The following is a 23,193-nucleotide window of genomic DNA, read 5'->3' as shown; positions in this document are numbered from 1 at the left end:
AAGTGTAAGTGTAAAATTGTATATGGTAGCAGTTGTGTTAAAAATGACTTGATATATGAAACGATTTATTTCAATTCTCATAAATGAAAACCAAGGTGTCGTTCGATTTAAGCTGTCTGTTTTGTTGTGTTCATTTTCACCCAAGGAAAGTTTGTACGGCATGAAAAATAGTAGAAAATGTGATTTCCCATATGCTCTACATATAGTATTAGGTGTTGTTAGACCAATTAAAACTCGCGTTGGGTTGAATAAACACTTAGAAAGTAAAAATTATAGAAGAAAATTACTTTCTCCATTCCAAGTATGTTTTCTCTACATGTTTTTACTGATGAGAAAAATTGATGATTGTGTTCGGTATTGGTAATTATCTTATATTATCTTATATATTGGTCAGTTTTTTTTTCTTTATTTCATCCATACATATCACAGGAGGTATCTAGTCTAGGATCACAGAGGGCGGTTTTCATCATATCTCGTTCCACTTCGGTATCTTTTATCTGATACGCACCATCTAAAGACTGTTTACCATCCTTCTGTCATCATCAATCGGTAAACACTGGTCGAGTGAACAAACAATACCCAACAACCAAACAAAACGGTTCTTTTCAGGACCATCAAATCATTATCAAAGAGTTTAACGAGGTAATTCTTCAAACATATCCAAAATCAACAGATCACCTAACGGAATCCTACGTCAACTATGCGGTCGTGTCTCGGACACAACCCTCCTGTGACTTTTTTTTTTAAATTCAACAAACTGTGAACGTTCCGTTAGATACCGTTCTGAATCATATTTCGGACAGATTCAACTTGAAATGCTCAATGTCATGATGATATACCTGTCATATTATTATCACGATAAATTCTATAGAGTAATCCTTTAGTTATATCATCAAAGAATTAAGCATTTCAAGTAATTTTTAAAGAGTGTCCGTAATATGGAGCTGTCCGAAATATGATTCAGAACGGTGAGAGAGTAATAATTGACCGGCTGTCTTGTTCAATTTAACAATAGATTTCAATTTCCAGCAAAGCAGTTTGTGAATAATAGAGTCAAAAGCCTTACTAAAATCGAAGAGGACCAGAACTACAACATGCTTCTCGTCGAGTGCGCATCTTATGTCGTCTTCAATTTTTATTAGTGCTATTGTTGTGCTGCATTTTTTACGATATCCCGACATAATTAGTTATTGCTAAGCAAATATTCGTTGAGTTGTTTGCATAGGAGACTTTCAAGGATTTTAGATAAAGCAGGCAGTATGCTAATTGGTCTGAAATCTTTGATTTCGGTAGGGTTGTCGTTTTTGGCAATTGGAACAATGCGAGCGATTTTCCATGCTTCTGGGAATGTAGATTTAGTAATTATGCAATTGAAAATATCTGTGTATACGGGGAGAAGCACATCTGATACTTTCTTCAGTATCGTTTGGTTAATTTGATCATAACCGATTGCCTCACAAGTGGCGAGATTGAGTTCTGTTAAAATTTCATCAAAGCTAACCGACGTGAAAAAAAAGTGTGAGAAATAGTCTATTTCAGGCTCTTCATTGAATGTTACCGGGGACAAATCAGAAATGAAACCCAACCCAAGTCTCCGACATCTCCTCGATTTTGTGTTTTTGAAAGACCTAAACGATTTCTGTTTTTTCATAGTTTTATGAATAATAGGCTAGGGTTCAATTGTTCTGAGAAATATGCTGATTTTGACTTTCTAATAACGTGATTAGTTTTGTTACGTGGTCTAGCAAATTTGTTCCAGTTGGCAATGTTTGATTTATCTCTTTTCCAGGTATCCCAAGCAATTGATCGTTTATTGAAAAGATTGGTCACTTGTGAATCCAAGGGGCGGTCGGAGGGGCATGTCTGTCAATGTTTGTTAAAAGTAGTTGCCATCCAGGGTGAGATAGGTCTCGTCGTTCATCACCACCGCCACGTCGCGATTCGCCGGGAAAATTGACTTGACCATCTCACTCAGCCGCAGCCGCTGCGTCATTGCCTGCAGCTTCGAGACCAGTGGGCGGGACTTCCGCTTCCTGACATGTATGTCCTTGTTCGCCAGGTACTTTTCCATTGTTTGGTCGGTTGCACCGATCTCCCGGCCAAGCGCACGATTTAAAAACGTAGTCCTACGTTAAAAAATTAAACCAAACCGCTTTTTCTGTCGACTCAAATCGGAAAATTATCTGATATTATTCCGCTCATTATCGTGAATTGCCATTAACCTTCTTCAGAATTTCGATGCACATAGCACTGACCATAAACAATCGTACCAATTCCAGTTAACACATTCGTTCGTCATTTCCCGGAAATGCTAGATGGGAAAAAAATCTTGAACATTAGTATTCCTTTGACGGCAGTGATCAAAAATACACCTTCGTCAAAAAAATATTTTACAACTCGGTACGATATGGACTAATAAGAATTAATAAGATGAGCAGCCACAAGAGCTACCAATGCATTCCCATAAATGTGCTGTTTGGTGCGTTTTGTGGTCCGGATGAATCATTGGTCCATAATTCTTTGAAGATGAAGATGAGAACTGTCGTTACTGTCAATTGTGATCGCTATCGTGCAATGATTTCCAACTTGTCATTGCCCAAAATGCATGAGCTAAATATGGTTAGCATTTGACTTTAGAAACGAAGTCGCCTGAACCTGCTGACAGCAAAGCAATGTCGGCTAAAATTGGACGAAGCGAGAGGTGATCTTCAAGAGCATGTATGTATGCAGATGATCACGGGACTCGTAAGTCCAATTAAATGACCATCTAGAAAACAAAGTTGCGACACACTTTCATCAACAGTAGCCGAGTTTATTGAGGAGTGTATCGAAAAGTCTTATAACATTTAACACGTTATTACAAACAAACGGGTGAACTTTTTTGTCCTGTAATCAGAGCACGCTTTGTTTACATGTAAAAAAACGAAATACAAGACATTTAGTCGCGGTCATTAAGATGTTTTCGAAATATCGCGAATTGATTTGGAAACTAAAAAGAAAATTCTGCACAATTGGTGAACCGAAAAGGGTGTTACATACCACAAAAGTGTTAAACGAATCGTCGCATGTTCGGTAATGAGTGATGAGGATCTCAACAGAAGTGGACAAAAACCCGGACCAAGTAATCCCGAATTGGACCGAAAAGTTGTAATTTATAATCAGAAGAACAGGTCTGCATCTATTCGTGATTTGGCCAAGGAGTTCAAAACCAGTGTTGGGATGATTCAGGCGCATTAAACAGAGACATGGTCTAAAGACCTATAAAAAGCAAAATGGCCAAACAAACACCGGAGCAGCAAGACCGCGCTAAAACACGAGCTCGAAAGCTATATGAGCGTATTTTGAACAATCCCAACCAGTGCATTCTCATGGATGACGAAACATGCGTCAAAGAAGATTCCAGAACGCTGCCGGGACCTCAATTTTATACCTAATCGATTGGAGAGAGTGTACCATTAGCAGATACGATTGTTGCGATGGAAAAATTCGGCCAAAAAGTGCTCGTTTGGCAAACCATTCGCACGTGTGGCATGCGATCGTCAACCTTTTTCACAAAAGGGCTACAATTTGTGCCTAAATTTATGTAGAAGAATACTTGAAGAAGAGATTGCTTCCACTTTATAGAAAGCACGAGGTTCCTCATCTATTCTGACCGGATTTGGCATCGGCACATTATGGTTTTCGGAAAACAACATCAAGTTCGTCGAAAACCTCAACCTCCACCCACCTAACTGTCCCCAGCTGCGGCCAATTGAACGTTACTGGGCAATTGTCAAGGCCAAGTTAAAGAAGAAAGTGTCTAAAATATGTCAGAGTTCAAGAAGAATTGGTCTGCAGCGTCCAGAAAGTGCACAAAGACTACTGTGCAGAATTTGATACTCCACTCATCAGATCTAAGGTTCGATCATTTTTTAGAAATCAACAATAAGCTTGATTTTTTTCGTTTCATTGCTATGTAAACTTAATATGCTTTAATAAAATTCAGTTTTGTAAACACTTCCTGAAGGTTCTCAGTTTTATTTTTGTGTTTGAAAGTTTAAGACTACTTTTCGGCACACTCCTTACCTAAGAAGGCTGTCAAAAATTCTCTCAATCAGAAAATTTAGAAATTGAGTCATTTTCTAACGAATTTACTAAATTTTTTCATCAATCGATTGGGACACTCCAGTACAATTTGTTACAAAGAATAAAATAAAATAAAATTATTACAAAGAATAAAATATGGAGGTCGTCGTAGCCACACTGGTTGCGCGTTCACTTACTAGGCGATCGATCGTAAGTTCAAAACTTAGGGCCCTCAATTGACCATCTTTGTGTTGTCATAAAATAACTACGTCCACGCAAAAATCATCAGTGATTCAAATAAATTCATCCATACAACTGCTCTGCTCTGCAAGAAATATCAAGCTGTTGTGCTATTAGTAACTATGTTGTGCTATTAGTTGTACAATGACCATATCAAATGTCTCCGCTGTCCAGTCTGGTGAATAATCAAGAAACAGAAAGAATACTCTTAGGCCCAAATAGCTACTACTGTGTTATTTACAATTTATAGAAGCCACAAACATGTAACATGTACACGATCAAACCCCGGTTCTATTACAGCTAAGATGCTAATGAACCTAAATAAATAAACAAATGGGATAAAAAAATAAATAAAATATTTGTACATTTTAGGCACATAACTATCGATCAACTGAAAAATCTTAAGCGTTATCTAAATGAAAATCCCGTGTTCTAATAGTGTCGATTCGCAAAAGCAATATTTTCTCTCATATTCAGTGCGTTCGTGTACATTTGCGGTGTATAATTAAGAATACGGGATTGTGCAAGGAAATATTAGTCCAATGTTTGTTTTTCTGCTGATATGCGGCCGCAGTACGCGTGTCGTGCGCGTATGCGCTTGATTTTCTGCTGAAAAGCGTCACACATATCCCATGTTTCTGTAGCCCGAGAGTTTAGTTTAAGTTGTTTTTTTTTGTAGGTGGACTCCAAACTCGAAGATTATCATTAAACAGTATTAACATCAATGACGATACAATCCAGCTGCGACGACTGCTGTACGCAATCGAGAGAAATTCGCATACATATACGCAGATCGCTAGGATCCCTGAGGAGAAGCGAAAACTACATCACAAGCCCCACCCCTTGTAATTCATTAGCTAGTCAAAACTGTATAGAGCGAGGCACACTCAGTATATTTCGATTCATGAAGCAGTTAGCTCCACAAACCAAAGGAACTCCCTAGAGAAGCAAAATAAACACCATACGAACTACATCAAGAGGAGCAGCCTCAAAATTGATATTATTTCCTCGCAAGAATGGATCGTTCGATTTGAGCTGCCTATTTTGTTGGGTTCGTCTCCACCCAAGGAAGGTTTACACGGCGAGGATTCGGAAAAGTTGAGGGAAATGCGAAAAAGTATTTTCCCATATGTTCTGCCGTGAGATCGTAGTAGGCTTTTTTTTTCTATATCTTTTATATATCTTCATTTCAGAGACTTTCAGTCCATGAAATGACTCGTCTCTTAAAATGAGCCATTTTTAGCCCAATTAATATTCCAAATCATCAATCCAATCAAATCAATATGTTCTTCCGTAAGATCGTAGTAGGCGTTGTTAGTTCAATTGAAATTCGCGTTGACGCATTTAGCTTTGTTTACCATTGGTTTTAAGCAAAATTGTCAATGGAAAAACTATTTATTCACCCTCCATATATACTTTTCATTATTTTATTCATACAGGACGCTACAGCCATTTCGCCCAGAGCCACAGGGAGCAGTTTTCAGCATATCTCATTCCACTTCATCTGCTTCTATCATGATATTTACCATCCTACGACTGATCATCATGCTTCTGCAATCATCACTCGATTGTACCATTGGTGGACTGATAAAAGTATTTGACAATTAAATTAATCGGCCTTTGTAGGGCTACAAAATTATGGAAAAGTTTAATAATGTAATATTTCAAATATATCCAAAATCAACATGATACAAATAGCCCAACGTAATCCTACGTCAACTATGCGGTCGTGTCTCGAACATAACCCTCCTGTATCTTTTTGAGCTCGAAAAGACGATCTAACACAAAATATTTAAGCCACCTTATGGCAATGAATACTAATCAAAAGTGGAAAAGGAAAATAAAAATCGAAAATCATGCATGATTCCGCGTATTGATGTAATTTTAGCTGCTTCGATATTAAGTCTTTTGAGTGGATTAATATCAAAATTCAATTCGCTGATGGTTATATTTCGGATTGTAAGCTCACAGAGAAGCAATATTAGGTATGTACGGAAAAGTGAATTCATTTTTGAGTGGAAAAATTAAATTACTGAAATAATTGTACTGGTGGGGTAAAACGGACTGTTGCAAGTGATGAGTGAGATGGACTGCGAAAAGTCTGTTTAATCTATTCCTAAGAATTCCCCTTCGCCAAATGTGGACTGTTTAGAAACTGACTGGAACCAAAAGCAAAATAGTTGAGGGTCTGTCCGTTTATACTGCTGAAAAGCACGATATCACTCCTAGGTGGATTAATTCGATTTTTTCATCATTTAATGGACATTCGTGATGAGTTCAGACTTTGGTTGAATAAAATTATTCCTCTCTCGATCGATAAACCTCCATGCTTCATGTATTACGAACCTGTCCATATTACCCCCACTATATGTCCATATTACCCGCATCGAAAAAAATGTTGTAATTTTCGGTCTGTTGATTTCAGTTAAAAAACAATGAAAAACACTTTTTTTGTAAAATATTTGGCCAATTAGGTAGAAAAAACAGTACAGGAAAACCTTTTTTGTGCGGGGGATAGGGACCGCACAAAAAAGTCGCATAAAAAAATTGTGCAAAACTCCACCAGCAGCTTTAAAAAATCGTGTTCGGTACACATTTTGAAAAAAACTTTTTTCGTGCGGTAGATAGGGACCGCATAAAAAAAGTTTCCCCCAAGAAAATAACTCAAATCCACGCCATTCACCGTTCAATTTCCTTTTGTTTACCTGCTTTGCGATGGGACACTTTGCCTTTTCGGTTGCGAGTGGCTGTTTTGTGCTTTTAGTTGCATGTCGAAACGTGTTGCTGTTAGAAATCATGTCATGCAAAAACATAGACAAACTCAGGGCATTTGCTGAGAGGAGAGGAATGATTTCAGAAGTGGATGATTGAGACGCAAATATGCTTTTTTCGCACTGAAATGCATATAAACCATCGAAAAAAACTAAGTGGACGATAACTTCGTCAAATATGCTTCTTTTCATATACCACACAAAAAAAACCGCACAAAAACAGAAAATCGCACAAAAAAAATCGCACAGAAAAAAATCGCACAAAAACAGGATTTACTGTATATTGAATTGCAAGAAACTGCATCAAAGTTTTGGGAAACATGAGTTTCCAAAGATATAATTGAAGTTCTTCTTAACATGTCTGTTTACCCCAACCTCCCCTAATGGCAGGAAAGGAAATTTAAACAAAAACTACAATGTTAGAAACAGGCATTATCGAGTATTGACAACATCAACAAATTTCATTATTTATTATTACCTACCCATGATTGCAAGTTTTCAGGACTATAGTTACCTGATTTATACTACGTCTTTAAAATTCATGATGATTATGAAGCAATAAAAACAATTGCTCAAATCTTGTATAGTTATTCCTCATCAAGTGAGTAATACCTCGAATTAGCTACAAAAGCATAACGGTAAGTACGATCAAGGTTTTTTTTCCATGTCTACAAAATAAAGTTATTACTCATCCGATAATTAAACTTCTACTCCATCTAGAATTGAAAGTTGATTACAGTTACGTGAATATATCAAATCTAGGTTTTTCACTTGGAAATATCAGTTTCAGCTCTTCAGTTTCAGGTATCACCTATTGATTTGTCGGTTCCAAAATGATTCAACAAGTGAACAGGAAACACTCAAACACTTTTCTCTCAAAATAATCAGTCTCGAAATTTCAATTCAACGCTACTGCGCTCGTTCCATAAAATTATGGCACTGACTGTTGTTAAAGATACTTCAACAGTCGGTATTTGTAATCAGAATTGAGTTGTAAACAGGAGGAAATATTGATTTCAAAACTGTTCGGTATAGTATGATGATGTATATTTAAAATCCACGAAACGTGACTTGGTTCGTGCGTTGTATGCAACATGAGATCGCCCAGAAGATCAAATCGGAAATTCTGAACGAGCTGAAAAGCGAACTACGCATGAATTTTACCGCCCTGATCAACTCCAATTCACTTACACCGAAATCGTCAACACGCCCTGCGTACACTGCTGGATCGATACGCAGTCGACGTCTGTTTCCAGAACAAAAAGCCACTGAACCCCAGCAAAATGATCTGATGCATGGAACTGCATCCTCATTATCTCCATCGTTTGATAACTTCGCTGCACCTGCTCCCAAGCAGAAGTTTTGGCTTTACCTATCCCGCATTTCTTGCAATGTCACCGTGGAACAAGTTCATGAGTTGGCCATACAAAGATTAGGAACAAACGATATCGAAGTGTTCAGACTCGTCGCCAAGGGAAAAGATGTTAGCAGTATGTCATTCAACTCGTTTAAGCTTGGAATCAGTTCCGACCTAAAAGCTAAGGCTCTCTCGACTGCAACATGGCCTAAGGGTATATTGTTCAGAGAGTTCAAGGATAACAGACCCGTTGCAAATTTTTGGCAACCCTCACGAACACCGAATGCAGATTCATCCTTATACTCAGTGACACCAGATCGCCAAGAGGGTGCCATGGTAGTATAAATGGTATATCGGCTATAAAAATCCCAGAACGCATTGCCTCTAGCATCATGGAAGCCTCTAATCCTCCCAACCCAGTCGCGCTTGCTGCACATTCTTGCCATCTCAGTCGTTCTGGCCCTGTGGTTGTGGACGATGACGGGGTCTTCCAAGCATTTATTCCAGGCAAGTATTCGTGTTGTTCGAGCCCTTCATCGCCTGATATTGTTCCAACTTGCAGTGCAACTCAATTTTCACCAGTCTCACCTCATCAATCACCTCTGGTTAATCAAACACTGGGACGCATCGAAAACAGTACTAAAGAAGCCCTATTGCCCCCCGCCGTAGTCGAGTCTCTCTCGCCAGCATTCAACAGTCGTCCCGGCCCTACGTGTGGGAGTGGTACTAGGGTCATCCTGCTCGACATCAAAGGCAAGTACGATGGTCCTATGTACTCGATGACTCCTGATTTGCCCATCGCTTGCAGCCTCCTGTCACCTATCAGCAATCGTCCTGGTATGGCCACCACAAGTCATCAATTTCGTGGCCATCGAAATTCTGGAGTATCCATCTACTACCAGAATGTAAGAGGATTGCGGACTAAGATTGAAGACTTTTTTACTTCCGTTACTGCTTCGCCATATGACGTACTCGTGTTAATTGAAACCTGGCTCGATGATGTTATACCTTCTAACATGCTGTTTAGCAGCGATTATTCTGTTTATCGGGGGGACCGCACTGCGTTGACGAGCACTAAGAAGCGTTCAGGCGGTGTCCTCATTGCTGTGAAGGATACCATCCCGTCCAGTCTAATTCCGACTAACGTAGACAGCATTGAGCACGTATGGGTGTCGTTAAGCATGTCACAATGTAAGCTTGTCATTGGTGCCGTGTATATTCCTCCAGATAAGGCGTCGGATGTGCAGTTGTCTAATCTCCATATCGACTGTATGGAATCAGTAGTCTCACACTCCGGGCATGATTCGGTTGCTGTATTCGGTTACTACAACAGACCTGGACTGCGATGGATTCGAAACGATAATTCTTTTTTTTTTTTTTCTGTATTATAGTGACTTTCAACGCTTCTGGCTGGTTCGTCACTTTTCCTTCCATTTTGGAAGAATGTCGGGAGTGAGAATTGAACTCGTGATCTTGAGCGTGAGAAGTATGGATGTTACCTCCACGCCAGATCAGCTCCACAAACGATAATTCTAGATGTTGCGTGGATCTCACAATATCATCTATTACTCAATCCAACTCTGTTCTGCTTGACGGCATGAGCTCCAATAACATGTGGCAGATGAACTGCCTGAAAAACCACTCCGGGAATACGCTTGATCTGTTATTTGTCAATGAGGAGATAACTAACTACTTGACTATGGATGAAATTGACAATCCTCTTGTTCCAACCGACATCCACCATGTACAATCGAAATTGACAAGCCTTTACTAGAGCTCAATGACCATGAATTTTTTTTTGTTAATATACATCAGCAAGCCGTGGAATAAAGGTGACGTATAATTGTCATCAAAACGAATATTGCAGATTTTCTTCGTGATTTTTTTTTCTTGTAGGTCATTTCAGTGTTTTGAAGACTATTTCTCGAAGAAGTTGTGAAGTTATTGGAGCCATTTGTTTAGCGAGTGGAATTCCCCGAAGAAGATATACGAATTTTGAATTTTCAAGTGTTTTTCGGTGTGTGTGAAGCTTCCCGCTGTATTGAACCTTGGTGCAGGATTTCTGAAGATTCCCTGCCTCTGGAAAATATAAAACAGCTAAGTTTTTGTTTTGTGTTACTTAATTAATTAATTAATTTTATTTTATTTTTTTTATATATACAAAAATAATAGTTTTACTTTCTGTGAGTGTTAGGCATTTTATGCTCTCTCTGCTCTCATTTTTATTACACAATTCTATCTAAATGGAGGGGAACGAACCCTCCGATGTTGATATGAGCATCGTAGCTTCTCCTAGTAATTGTTTTTCTGAAGTTCGTCCTTCGAAGAAAAATAAAAAACAATCACAGTTAAATTCGACACAGCCAACAATTGATTCTGTTTCACTCAGTTCGGTTCAAAATCTAATTAATTCTCCTCAACATCCAATCATTGAGAATATTCCTCCCAAGAATCTTTCTCGAATACGACAATACCAGAACGTTTTGGGTTCATCGAAAAATCGTTGGGTGGTATTCTTCCGTCCCAAAGGGAAACCGTTAAGCGTGACCCAAATTTGTAAAGACTTGAAATCTAATTACTCAAGTGTCTTGGAGATTACAAAAGTTAATAAAGACAAACTTCGTGTTGTGCTCTCGGATTGTAAAGACGCTAACGCAGTTGTAAATAATTCTTTGTTCACTGCTGAATATCGAGTGTATATTCCGGCACACATTGTTGAAATCGATGGTGTGGTTTCGGAAAAATCTCTCCAACTATCAGATTTCGAAAAAGCAGAGGGTATTTTTCATGATGTAAAACTTCCTCATGTGAAAATTTTAGAAGTTCGATCGCTGAATTCATTTATAATTGATGGCAACGAGAAGAAATATTTCCCATCTGGTTCTTTTAGAATCACCTTCGAGGGCACAGCTCTTCCAAATTATGTGCTCATTGATAAGCTTCGTCTTCCAGTTCGATTATTTACTCCCAAAATAATGTCATGCACTAATTGCAAACAGTTAGGTCACACTAAAACCTTCTGTTGCAATAAAATTAAATGTTCTAAGTGTGGAGTCGATCATGATGAAAGTATTTGCAACAAGGATGCTGATAAATGCATTCTTTGTGGAGGTGTTCCTCACACAGTTAAAGACTGTCCAAAATACAAATCCCGTTCAATTAAACTCAAACAGTCACTTAAAGATCGTTCTAAGCGATCTTTTGCTTATATACTCAAGGCAGCTCAGGTATCCGAGATTTCAGAAAATCGTTTCTCTGCTTTATCAGAGGATGATGAATCGGATACTACTTTCGATCCAATAATCGCGGGAAGAACCAGGAAGAGAAAAAATACTTCCTCCTCCAAGCCTGCTAAAAAAGAGGATTATCCTCTAATCAACCAGAAGCTTCTTCTCATTTTTCTGCTCCTCCCAACAATAATCCTCCTGGTTGGGGATCCTCTAACTATGACGTTCATTTCCCTGAATTGTCATCTCATTCCAGATTCGCTTCTCAATCGGCTCCTGAACCCCAATCATTTACAGGAGGTATTTCTTTTTCTTCGATTGTTGGATGGATCTTTGATATTTTCGGAATTTCAGATTCAATGAAATGTCTCATTTCTGCTTGGCTCCCCACTATCAGTCAGTTAGCTAAGCAAATGGTTTCAAAGTGGCCCCTCCTCTCCTTCATTAATTTCGATGCCTAATTTATTGAATGAGTCAGAGAAATCTACTATTTTACAGTGAAATTGTAGAAGTCTTCTACCAAAACTTGACTCTTTCAAGCAAATGCTCCATTTTTTGAGTTGTGATGTGTTTGCTTTATCTGAAACATGGCTTCGTTCGGACAATGTGTTCAACATCCATGATTTCAATATTATTCGTTTAGACCGTGATGATTCCTATGGAGGAGTTCTCATAGGTATTAAAAAATGCTATCCATTTTACAGGATTCCCTTGCCTTTAGTCACAGGAATTGAAATTCTTGCGTGTCAGGCACGCATCAAGGGTAGAGATTTGTGCATTGCTTCTATTTATATTCCACCAAGTACAATGCTTGATTATCGAAACCTTGTGAATATAATTGAGCTTCTTCCACAACCTCATCTTATTTTGGGAGATTTCAACTCACATGGCATTGGCTGGGGTGAATCTTTTGATGATCGAAGAGCTAATTCTATTTATGATCTTTGCGATGAATTCAACATGACAGTTTTAAATACAGGTGATATAACAAGAATTGCTCCTTCATCAGGCCGCGCAAGTCGCTTAGATTTATCCCTTTGTTCTTCCTCTTTATCATTAGATTGTCATTGGAAGGTTATCCAAGATCCACATGGAAGTGATCATTTGCCGATCACCGTTTCTATTTCAAATTATTCTAAATCGTCTGAAACTATAAATGTTCAGCATGATTTATCTAGAAACATTGATTGGAAAAGATATTCTTCAATTATTTCAGAATCAGTGGCATTAGTTAATGAGTTTCCCCCGTTAGAAGAATATAATTTTCTAGCTGGTTTAATTCATGACAGTGCTATTGATGCCCAAACGAAACGTTTTCCTGGGAATTCGTTTCGCAGACGTTCTCCTAATCTGTGGTGGGATCAAGTTTGCACAGATCTTTATAAAGAAAAATCGAATGCTTTCAATAATTGGCGTAAATCAGGCTCCTGCGAACGTTACGACAATTACATTTATCTGGAGCGTAAATTCAAAAGCTTCATAAAAGCCAAAAAGAGAGGCTATTGGCGTAATTTTGTGAATGGGCTTTCCCGAGAGTCTTCTTTGAGCACTCTTTGGAGAGTTGCCAGACAAATGAGAAATTCTTCTCATTCAAATGAACAGATTGAATATTCTGAAAGGTGGATTTTTGACTTTGCCAAGAAGATATGCCCAGATTCAGCCCTCGCTCCACCTCCCTTCCTGGAGACATCTGATGATATTGCTCCTCCATTCAGTATGGCTGAATTTTCGTTTGCACTTCTGTCATGTAACAATTCGGCGCCGGGGTCAGATAGGATCAAATTCAACTTATTGAAAAATCTACCTGATAATGCGAAGAAACGTTTGTTAAAATTGTTCAATGTTTTTCTTGAGCAGAACGTTGTTCCGCATGAGTGGCGACAGATTAAAGTTATAGCTATTCTGAAACCTGGTAAACCTGCGTCTGATTATAATTCTTATAGACCAATTGCAATGCTCTCTTGCATTCGAAAATTATTAGAGAAAATGATTCTAAGTCGCTTAGACAACTGGATAGAATCCAACAACCTTCTCTCACCTTCGCAGTTCGGGTTTCGTAGAGGTAAAGGAACTAATGATTGTCTTGCTCTGCTTTCATCAGAGGTTGACATAGCCTTGTGTAGTAAGCAACAAATGGCATCAGTGTTCCTAGATATCAAGGGTGCGTTTGATTCAGTTTCCATTGAGGTTCTTTTTGAAAAACTTCATCTAAATGGGTTTTCTCCAAAATTAAATAGTTTTTTGTTTAACCTAATGCGTGAAAAACATATGAGTTTTTCCCATGGTTCTTCGTCAGTTTTACGGATTAGCTACATGGGCCTTCCTCAAGGCTCATGTCTTAGTCCAATCCTTTACAACTTTTATGTAAATGACATCGATGTTTGTTTATCAGGAAACTGTACTTTGAGACAATATGCAGATGATTGTGTAGTGTCGGTAACAGGCAAAGACAGTATTCATCTGTATAATCCCTTGCAGATTTCTCTTGATAATTTGGTTGAGTGGGCTTGTAAATTGGGTATTGAGTTTTCTTCTGAAAAGTCAGAAATGGTTGTGTTTTCAAGAAAACACCGTCCCGCACAATTGCAACTTAAACGTTTGGATAGAACAATTAGGCACTCGCCGTCATTCAAGTATTTAGGAGTTGTGTTTGATTCTAGAGGCACATGGGGTAAACACATAGGTTACTTGAAACAAAAATGTCGGAAACGAATAAATTTTCTCCGATCCATAACAGGGACTTGGTGGGGGGCGCATCCCGTCGATTTGATTAGGTTGTATAAAACAACCGTTCTATCTGTTATGGAGTATGGAAGTATTTGCTTCAGGTCCGCTGCCCGTACTCATATTCTGCAACTGGAGAGAATTCAATATCGCTGTTTGCGTATTGCTCTAGGATGTATGCAGTCAACACATACAATGAGCCTAGAAATTTTAGCTGGTATCCTTCCTCTTTCTGTGCGCTTTTTCGAGTTATCATTTCGTTTTTTGATACGTTGCGAAACACTCAATCCGATAGTGATAACAAACTTTGAAAAAATGCTAACCTTAGGCACTCAATCTAAGCGAATGTCGCTATATCTTGAATTTCTGACCCTGGAAAGCCCATCTGCTTTACTTGGTTTCCAGACCATTCCTTCAATTTTGTTCAATCCTTCTATTAATTTTGACTTGTCAATGAAAGTTTATGTGAGTGGTATTTCCAGTGATCTCCGCCAAATAGTCATGCCTGCAATTTTCTTGTCAAGATATAAACATATTGACTCAACCAAAATTTTTTTTACTGATGTCTAGTAAAAAAAAATCTAGTCTTAATGGTTCCACAGGTTTTGGGGTATTTAATATTAACTTCTCCATATTCCGTAAGCTTAGTTTACCCTGTTCGGTGTTTGTTGCGGAATTGGCTGCAATATACACTGCATTACAACATATTCAGACCTTGTCCCCTGAACATTTTTACATTTTTTCTGATAGTCTCAGCTCTTTAGAGGCACTTCGTTCGGTAAGGTCTAGATATTCTTCGTATTTCTTGTCTGGAATCCAACATCTTTTAAGTGTTTTGATGAGTAGATCATTTAATATCACTTTTGTATGGATTCCCTCTCATTGTTCGATACCAGGAAATGAAAAAGCTGATCTTCTTGCTAAGAAGGACGCTACGGAAGGACTGTTATTTCATAGGCCAATTACTTTTGATGAATATCTCCATTTTCCTCGTGAACGTGCACTTCAATGTTGGCAGACAAGTTGGAATGGTAGTGATAAAGGTCGGTGGCTGTATTCTATCATTCCTAAAGTTTCCCTCAAACCATGGTTCAAAGGATATAATTATTCTCGTGATTTCATTCGAGTAGTGTGCAGACTCATGTCTAATCATTATTCCTCGAATGCACATCTTTTTCGAATTAACATCAGTGATAGTAACCTATGTATTTGTGGTACAGGTTACCACGATATTGATCACATTGTATGGTATTGCTCTGAATTTCAAAATAAAAGGTTATCTTTAATAGAAAATTTTCGCAAAAAGGGAATGCCACTCAATGTTTCGATCCGTGACGTTCTGGCTACTCGTAATCTCGATGCAATTATGTTGATTTATTACTTCCTCAAATCCATACACTTTCAAGTATGAGTATGTGTGTATTTTTCTTTTATTTGCTGAGATCAACAGATTGGGCCAATATTTATCGTCAGTGGACTGGTCGCCAATGATCCAGTGTGTAAATCTGGATGATGCTGTCGAGAAGTTCACTCTCATACTTCAACGCACTTTCATCTTATTCGTTCCACATCTACGTCCCCCGCAGAAACCACCTTGGTCAAACGCTGAGCTTCGACGTAGGAATAATCGCTGCAACGCTGCGCATAAGATTTACCGAAGAAATCGTACATCAACGAACAAAGCGTCGTTCCAATTCGCCAGCCGTCAATATAGAAGCCTGAACCGTCAACTCTATCGTAAACATGTGGTCTTTATGGAACGAAATTTGAAACGCAATCCAAAAAGCTTCTGGAATTTTGTGAAATCTAAGCGCAAAGAGTCTACACTACCTTCGGCAATGTATTTGGATGAACGATTGGCTTGCAGCTCTTCGGATAAATGTGAGCTTTTTGCTTCCTACTTCAGTTCGATGTTCAACCCCACCTCTGACAGTGTTGAAGCTGCTCTGGAACTCCTGCTGGGAGCGCTGACGCTGATACACCTGAAGTATCATCAGAAGGGATACGAAAAGCGGTCGAGAAATTAAAAATTTCCTATCAGCCTGGACCTGATGGAATTGCAGCGTGTGTTCTGAAAAAATGCTTCGAACATCTGGAGCAGCCACTCACTCATTTGTACAACTTGTCTCTGAGAACTGCAACCTTCCCGACTCGATGGAAAGCATCGTTCATGTTTCCGGTGCATAAAAAAGGAAGCAAAAACGATGTCCGGTGTTATCGGGGCATCACATCGCTGAGTGCTTGCTCAAAGCTATTTGAAATAATTATGTCGGAACACATGTTTCGTCAGGTGAGACACTACATTTCCCCGAACCAACATGGATTTTTTCCTGGCAGAAGTGTCACTACAAATTTGTGTGAATTCACATCCTTCTGTCTTAGCAAAATTGAAGAGGGCCGACAGATTGACGCCATTTACACCGACCTCAAAGCAGCATTCGACAAGGTTGACCATAGTATACTAGTTAAGTCACCAACCATCTGGCCAGCAACGGACCACCCGCGAAGCGATAATTCATTATCAACAAACTCCAGACATCGGACCACTCAGCCACATCACATCATAAACAATCTCACGACCCAAGATCCAAATAAACAAACATTTCCATTATTTGCCATAATGCAGTATTTAGCGATAGGACTAGAATCAGGGCACAGCGAGATTATATATAGCAGTATCCTAAAATTCTATGTTCAGTTATTTAGCAAGAGTGAATAAAGACACGTTGGTGTCAAAAAAATATTTTTTTAAAATAAACCTTCTGTAAAAGTATTAACTGGCGCCCGAATAGGGACCCACAGTGATTAGTGTTATCAGTGGAAAATTAGTGAAGTGAACGGAAGTAAGACTCGGTGCGTGAAAGCAATCGACAGCCCGTTTAATTTTCCACCGCGTTTCGAACAACCACTTGGTGCGATAAAGCAACCATCGGTTCGAATTGATAACTCGCGCAACACCAACCTCGTTTAAAGCGGACGTGCGGATAGGTGCCCCAGTAGGACGAAAACACAGAGAAATACTAGTGCTTCATCTAAAAAGGAAAACACCACCGCACCGGGAAGTGTGTGCTTCACCTGGGTTCCACGGATCCTCATCACTTCGAGCTCACCCGACGCTTGGATCCGGAGATAATAGGACTCGGTAACAACCAAACACGCGCTCGAAAGGCTTCCAGATTTCCACTGCAAGAGGATTGGGAACGGAGCCACGTGTCCCGCAGTTCTGTGGCATACCCACAGAATGTTTGGAATTATTGTGTAAGTAAATTTTTTATTTCAATTAAGTGAATTAATCAAAATCAAAGTGAAAAATTTTTACTAAAATTATTAATAAAAAGTGAAGAAAAGCGAAACAATATTCAAATCAAAATATAAGAAATACAATTATAATAAAAAAAGTGAATTAACTAAACTAGTTGTGTTTTAATATAATTTTTGAAAAAAATACATACTCAATCAGATTCAATAAAATGGCAGAACAAATGCAAGATATTTTAAACAGGTTAAGCATTTTAGAAAGTTTAAATGCTCCATTACCAGACTTGGATTATAAAGATCCAGTTCTTTTTTATTCAAACCCAGATGGATCACCTGCAGATCCATCCTCTATTGAAAAATTACCAGATTTAATTAAGGAAATACCTGTTTTTGATGGTAAATCCGATGAATTAAGCAGCTGGATACGTGATGTTGATGTTCTCGTAAGAGCATACACACCCAATATTAATAGCACAACCGATCAACGGAATAAATTTTATGCCATCTGCACAGCAATAAGAAGGAAAATAAAAGGAGAAGCCAACAGTGCATTAGTAAATTCCGATGTAAATATAAACTGGAATTTAATAAAGAAAACTCTTTCGACATATTATGGTGAAAATAGAGATCTGACAACTCTCGATTATCAATTGATGAACACAACACAATCTGGTAAAAGTTTGGAATGTTTCTACGATGAAATTAATAAACTCCTTTCTCTTATTGCTGGACAAATTAAAACTAACCCAGCCTATAGACACCCAGAAGCATCAAAGGCCATGATTGACATATACAATAGAAAAGCAATAGATGCTTTCACTCGCGGATTAAATGGAGATGTCGGCAAATTTTTGAAAAATCACGAACCGGAATCATTAGCAAATGCATACGCATATTGTATTACTTACCAAAACATTGAATACAGGAAAACAATGACAAAAACAAGACACGGAATTGAAGATTATCCTAGAATACCACCTAGAATTCCTCCCAAAATTCAACAACAACCTTTTATTTCAAGACCGATGTATATTCAGCATACTGCTCGTCAACAGCCAATGTTTAATCCTGTTCACAATTTTAATCGACAACATCAACAACAAAATATGTTTAGACCAATGATTTCAAACCAATTTCAACCACAAAAATTTCAACCTCAAAATCCTCAACCTCAAAATCCTCAACCTCAACCAAGATTTCAAGCTCAGCAAAACAACCCATTTGTTCCAAAACCCAATAATAAAGTCGAACCAATGGAAGTAGACCCTTCGATTCGATCTCGACAAGTCGACTACCGAACTTAATTTTTTAGAATAAAATCCACGTTACCATATTTCCTTTTCTATGGTAAAACAGATACTCCTTTGAAATTTTTAGTCGACACTGGATCAAACAAAAACTACATACATCCAAAACATGCAAAAATCTCTCACGATGTTGAAAAACCCTTTCCTGTATCTTCTGTAGCCGGTGACATTGAAATTACCAAATTTTCTCAAGCACGATTATTTAGACCATATTCCAACATCAATGTTAAACTTTATCACATGAAAAATCTAAAAACATTCGATGCCATCATTGGACATGATACCCTAAAAGAATTAGGTGCCATAATAAATACATCAAATGAACAACTTATTATTAATCAAAATATTATTCCTTTACTACAGCATCAGTTTCAAGCAGTGAATAAAATCCAGGTACGAGACGATCACCTGTCATCAACGCAAAAAGAAAAATTATCAAATTTACTAACAAATTTTAAAGATCTCTTCCAGCCTCCAGACAGTAAACTATCATTTATCACAGAGGTAAAAGCCGAAATTCGAACAATCAATGAAAATCCAGTTTACAGCAAATCCTATCCTTATCCGCAAGCCCTTAAAACAGAAATTACTAAACAGCTAGATCAACTTTTACGAGATGGTATAATTCAACCATCCCGATCACCATATAATTCACCAGTTTGGATAGTACCCAAAAAAATTGATGCATCAGGCGAAAAAAAATATCGCATGGTCATTGATTATAGAAAAATTAATACCAAAACTATCAGTGATAAATATCCAATTCCAGACACATCGACTGTTCTAGCAAACTTAGGAAATAACAAATATTTCACAACATTAGACTTAGCATCTGGCTTTCATCAAATTCCAATGGCACATAAAGACATAGAAAAGACTGCATTCTCTGTTAATAATGGTAAATACGAATTTCTCCGTATGCCATTTGGTCTCAAAAACGCTCCAAGTATTTTCCAACGAGTAATGGATGACATACTACGCGAACACATTGGAAAAATTTGTCATGTATATATAGATGATATCATTGTTTTTGGAAAAACTATTGATGAACATTTGGAAAATTTAAAAACTATTCTAGAAACGCTCAGGAAAACCAATTTCAAAATTCAATCAGACAAATGTGAATTTCTAAAATCCGAAGTTGAGTTTCTTGGATTTATTGTTTCTGCGGACGGATTAAAACCAAACATGAAAAAAGTTGATTGCATCCGAAAATACCCCGAACCTACTAATTTAAAAGAATTACGTGCCTTCCTTGGACTTTCTGGATATTACAGACGTTTTATCAAAGATTATGCAAAACTTGCAAAACCTTTAACAAAACTTTTAAGAGGGGAGGATGGCCATCGCCAAATATCAAAATCACAATCAAAAAATTTTCCTATCAAGTTCAACGAAGAGGCCAAGCAAGCTTTTATACTTTTGAAGGAAGTCTTATCATCTGAAGACGTCCTAGTATTCCCTGATTTTGGAAAACCTTTTATTCTAACAACCGACGCTTCTGATAAAGCAATCGGTGCAGTTCTCTCACAACAATTTTCAAACGGTGAACGACCAATTACATTCATATCACGTACACTTTCACAAACAGAGGAAAACTATGCCACAAATGAAAAAGAAATGTTAGCCGTCGTATGGGCATTAAATGCATTACGAAATTTCATTTATGGTACCAAAATAAAAATTTACACTGATCATATGCCACTAACCTTCACCTTATCACCAAAAAATAATAACGCAAAGCTAAAACGTTGGAAAGCATATTTAGAAGAACATGATTATGAGATACAATATAAACCAGGCAAATCCAATGTTGTAGCTGACGCTCTTTCTAGAATTCAAATTAACTCTCTTACACCAACTCAACATTCTTCTGACAACGACGATTCATCTTACATTCCATCCACTGAAGCCCCTATTAATGTTTTCCGTAATCAAATAATATTTCAAATCGGTCAAAACTCTGCCTACGAACAAAGCATTCCATTCGAAGGATACAAAAGACACATTTTTACTGAACCACAATTCACTATTGACTTTCTAAAAGACAAAATGAAAAGATATCTCATTCCAGGACTTTTAAATGGAATAATGACCGACGAACCTATCATGGCTACTATTCAAGAAATCTACAAAAAAAAACTATAATCCAAAATTAGTGCGTGCACGATTCTCACAATCGAAAGTTGAAGACATTAATGATCAAGAACAACAATTAGAAGAAATTAAAACGATACATAATTTTGCACATAGAAATGCTAAGGAAAATTCACTTCAACTTTTGAGAAAATGCTACTTTCCGAAAATGACAAAAATAACACAGGAATACGTTAAGACTTGTGAAATTTGTAAAACAGAGAAATATGAACGCAACCCCCAGAAATTCATCCCCGTCAAAACACCTGTCCCATGTTATCCTGCAGATATCATCCACATAGACATCTTTGTCTATAATCAAAATAATCTTTTTCTAACATCCCTTGATAAATTCTCCAAATTCCTTAAAATCCGACCTATCAGACTCGCCTTCTGCGTGTCGGCCATACACTCCAGTATTCACGTACATGACCTCACAAATAATCCACTAGCTATCATACCATTAGGGAAAGCTAGGATAAAAACAGGCTACGTAAGGATAGTACATCCCATAGATTTGATTCAAATAGGAAACACCATATCCAACGTGAATGATGAAATACAATCAAACCCTTCAGTTAATCCTTTATACGAATTGATGCAAATTAAGAATTATAAATTGTATGAAACCTTTCTCAAATTGAAACCTTTTATAAAAAGACAAAAAAGATGGGATACTATAGGCACTGTATGGAAGTGGGTAGCAGGCAACCCTGATGCAGACGACCTTCGTATCATCAACGCTACACTTAACTCCCTCATCACCCAAAACAACAAGCAAGTAATGATAAACCAAGCTATAAGCAATAGAATACAAGAAGTAACCGATTTGGCTAATCAAATGCTGTTAATGGAAAAACAAAAAGCTAAAAATCATTCGATTGAAATTAATCATTTAATGATACTGTCCAACTTAGACTCACTTCAGGACCAGATAGAAACACTTGAGGAAGCAATTCTAATGGCAAAACATGGTATACCGAGTAGCAAGCTGTTATCAATGCGCGACTTCAATACGATCGCAACCTTCCTGGGAGACCACGACATATTCGTCACATCATTTGAGGAACTATTATCACAATCAACGGCACAAGTAACATTGAACAACACGCACATTGCGTATATTTTAAAAGTACCACAATTTTCAAAAGACATTTATGAATATGGTTTAGTCAAACGAATAGACGACGCCTCCATACTTATCAACAACGCACTTGTGCAAGTCTCATCCAACTGCAGCAACTCGAACCAACAACTCAATGGTTCATTTCTAATCCAATTTGAAGGATGCACTCTACGAATCAACGGAGAATTCTTCTCTAACTTTGAAACTATTCTACCTGGACGACCGTATCACCCTACAACCGGCCTAATAGTTACCGAGCTCGATACCCTGGACTCACCACCTGTTGAATATCTACAGAACCTGACATTAGAACATCGAGACGAATTGGAAATATTGAAACTTCAAAGTAACTCTCTCACCTGGAAGCTACACCTGTTTGGATCCATTGGAGGATTCACGGTAGTATCAATAATTGCCACAATTGGAGTTTTCCTATATCTTTCTAGAAAAACAATCATCAACGCCAAATTCAGCATTCCAAGTATTAACAAAGACGACATCATTCTCACGGAAACTGTTTCCGTCAGCAAAAACGAAATCATCACAAACTCCAAGACACAGTCATCAAAACTATCAGCAGAACGCGAAAACGAAATCCAATCTTTCATCGACATGCCATCACCCTTTCGAACCATTAAACTTTGAGGACAAAGTCATTTAAGAGGGGAAGAGTTAAATCAACAACCATCTGGCCAGCAACGGACCACCCGCGAAGCGATAATTCATTATCAACAAACTCCAGACATCGGACCACTCAGCCACATCACATCATAAACAATCTCACGACCCAAGATCCAAATAAACAAACATTTCCATTATTTGCCATAATGCAGTATTTAGCGATAGGACTAGAATCAGGGCACAGCGAGATTATATATAGCAGTATCCTAAAATTCTATGTTCAGTTATTTAGCAAGAGTGAATAAAGACACGTTGGTGTCAAAAAAATATTTTTTTTAAATAAACCTTCTGTAAAAGTATT

General features: G+C 37.9%; 1 protein-coding gene across 1 annotated transcript; it reads left to right on the top strand.

Moving 5' to 3' along the window:
- Positions 1-17,313: 17,313 nt before the first annotated feature.
- LOC129761707 (uncharacterized) lies at positions 17,314-22,856 on the top strand. The gene is made up of 2 exons (XM_055759446.1): positions 17,314-17,642; positions 21,470-22,856. Exons 1-2 carry the CDS (start codon positions 17,626-17,628, stop codon positions 22,854-22,856), a joined length of 1,404 nt encoding a protein of 467 aa, XP_055615421.1. The 5' UTR covers positions 17,314-17,625.
- The last annotated feature ends 337 nt before the right edge of the window (positions 22,857-23,193 follow it).

This window comes from Toxorhynchites rutilus, chromosome 1, assembly GCF_029784135.1.
Source record: "Toxorhynchites rutilus septentrionalis strain SRP chromosome 1, ASM2978413v1, whole genome shotgun sequence".
Taxonomy (NCBI): domain Eukaryota; kingdom Metazoa; phylum Arthropoda; class Insecta; order Diptera; family Culicidae; genus Toxorhynchites; species Toxorhynchites rutilus.
This window is presented reverse-complemented; position numbering and strand designations above follow the sequence as displayed.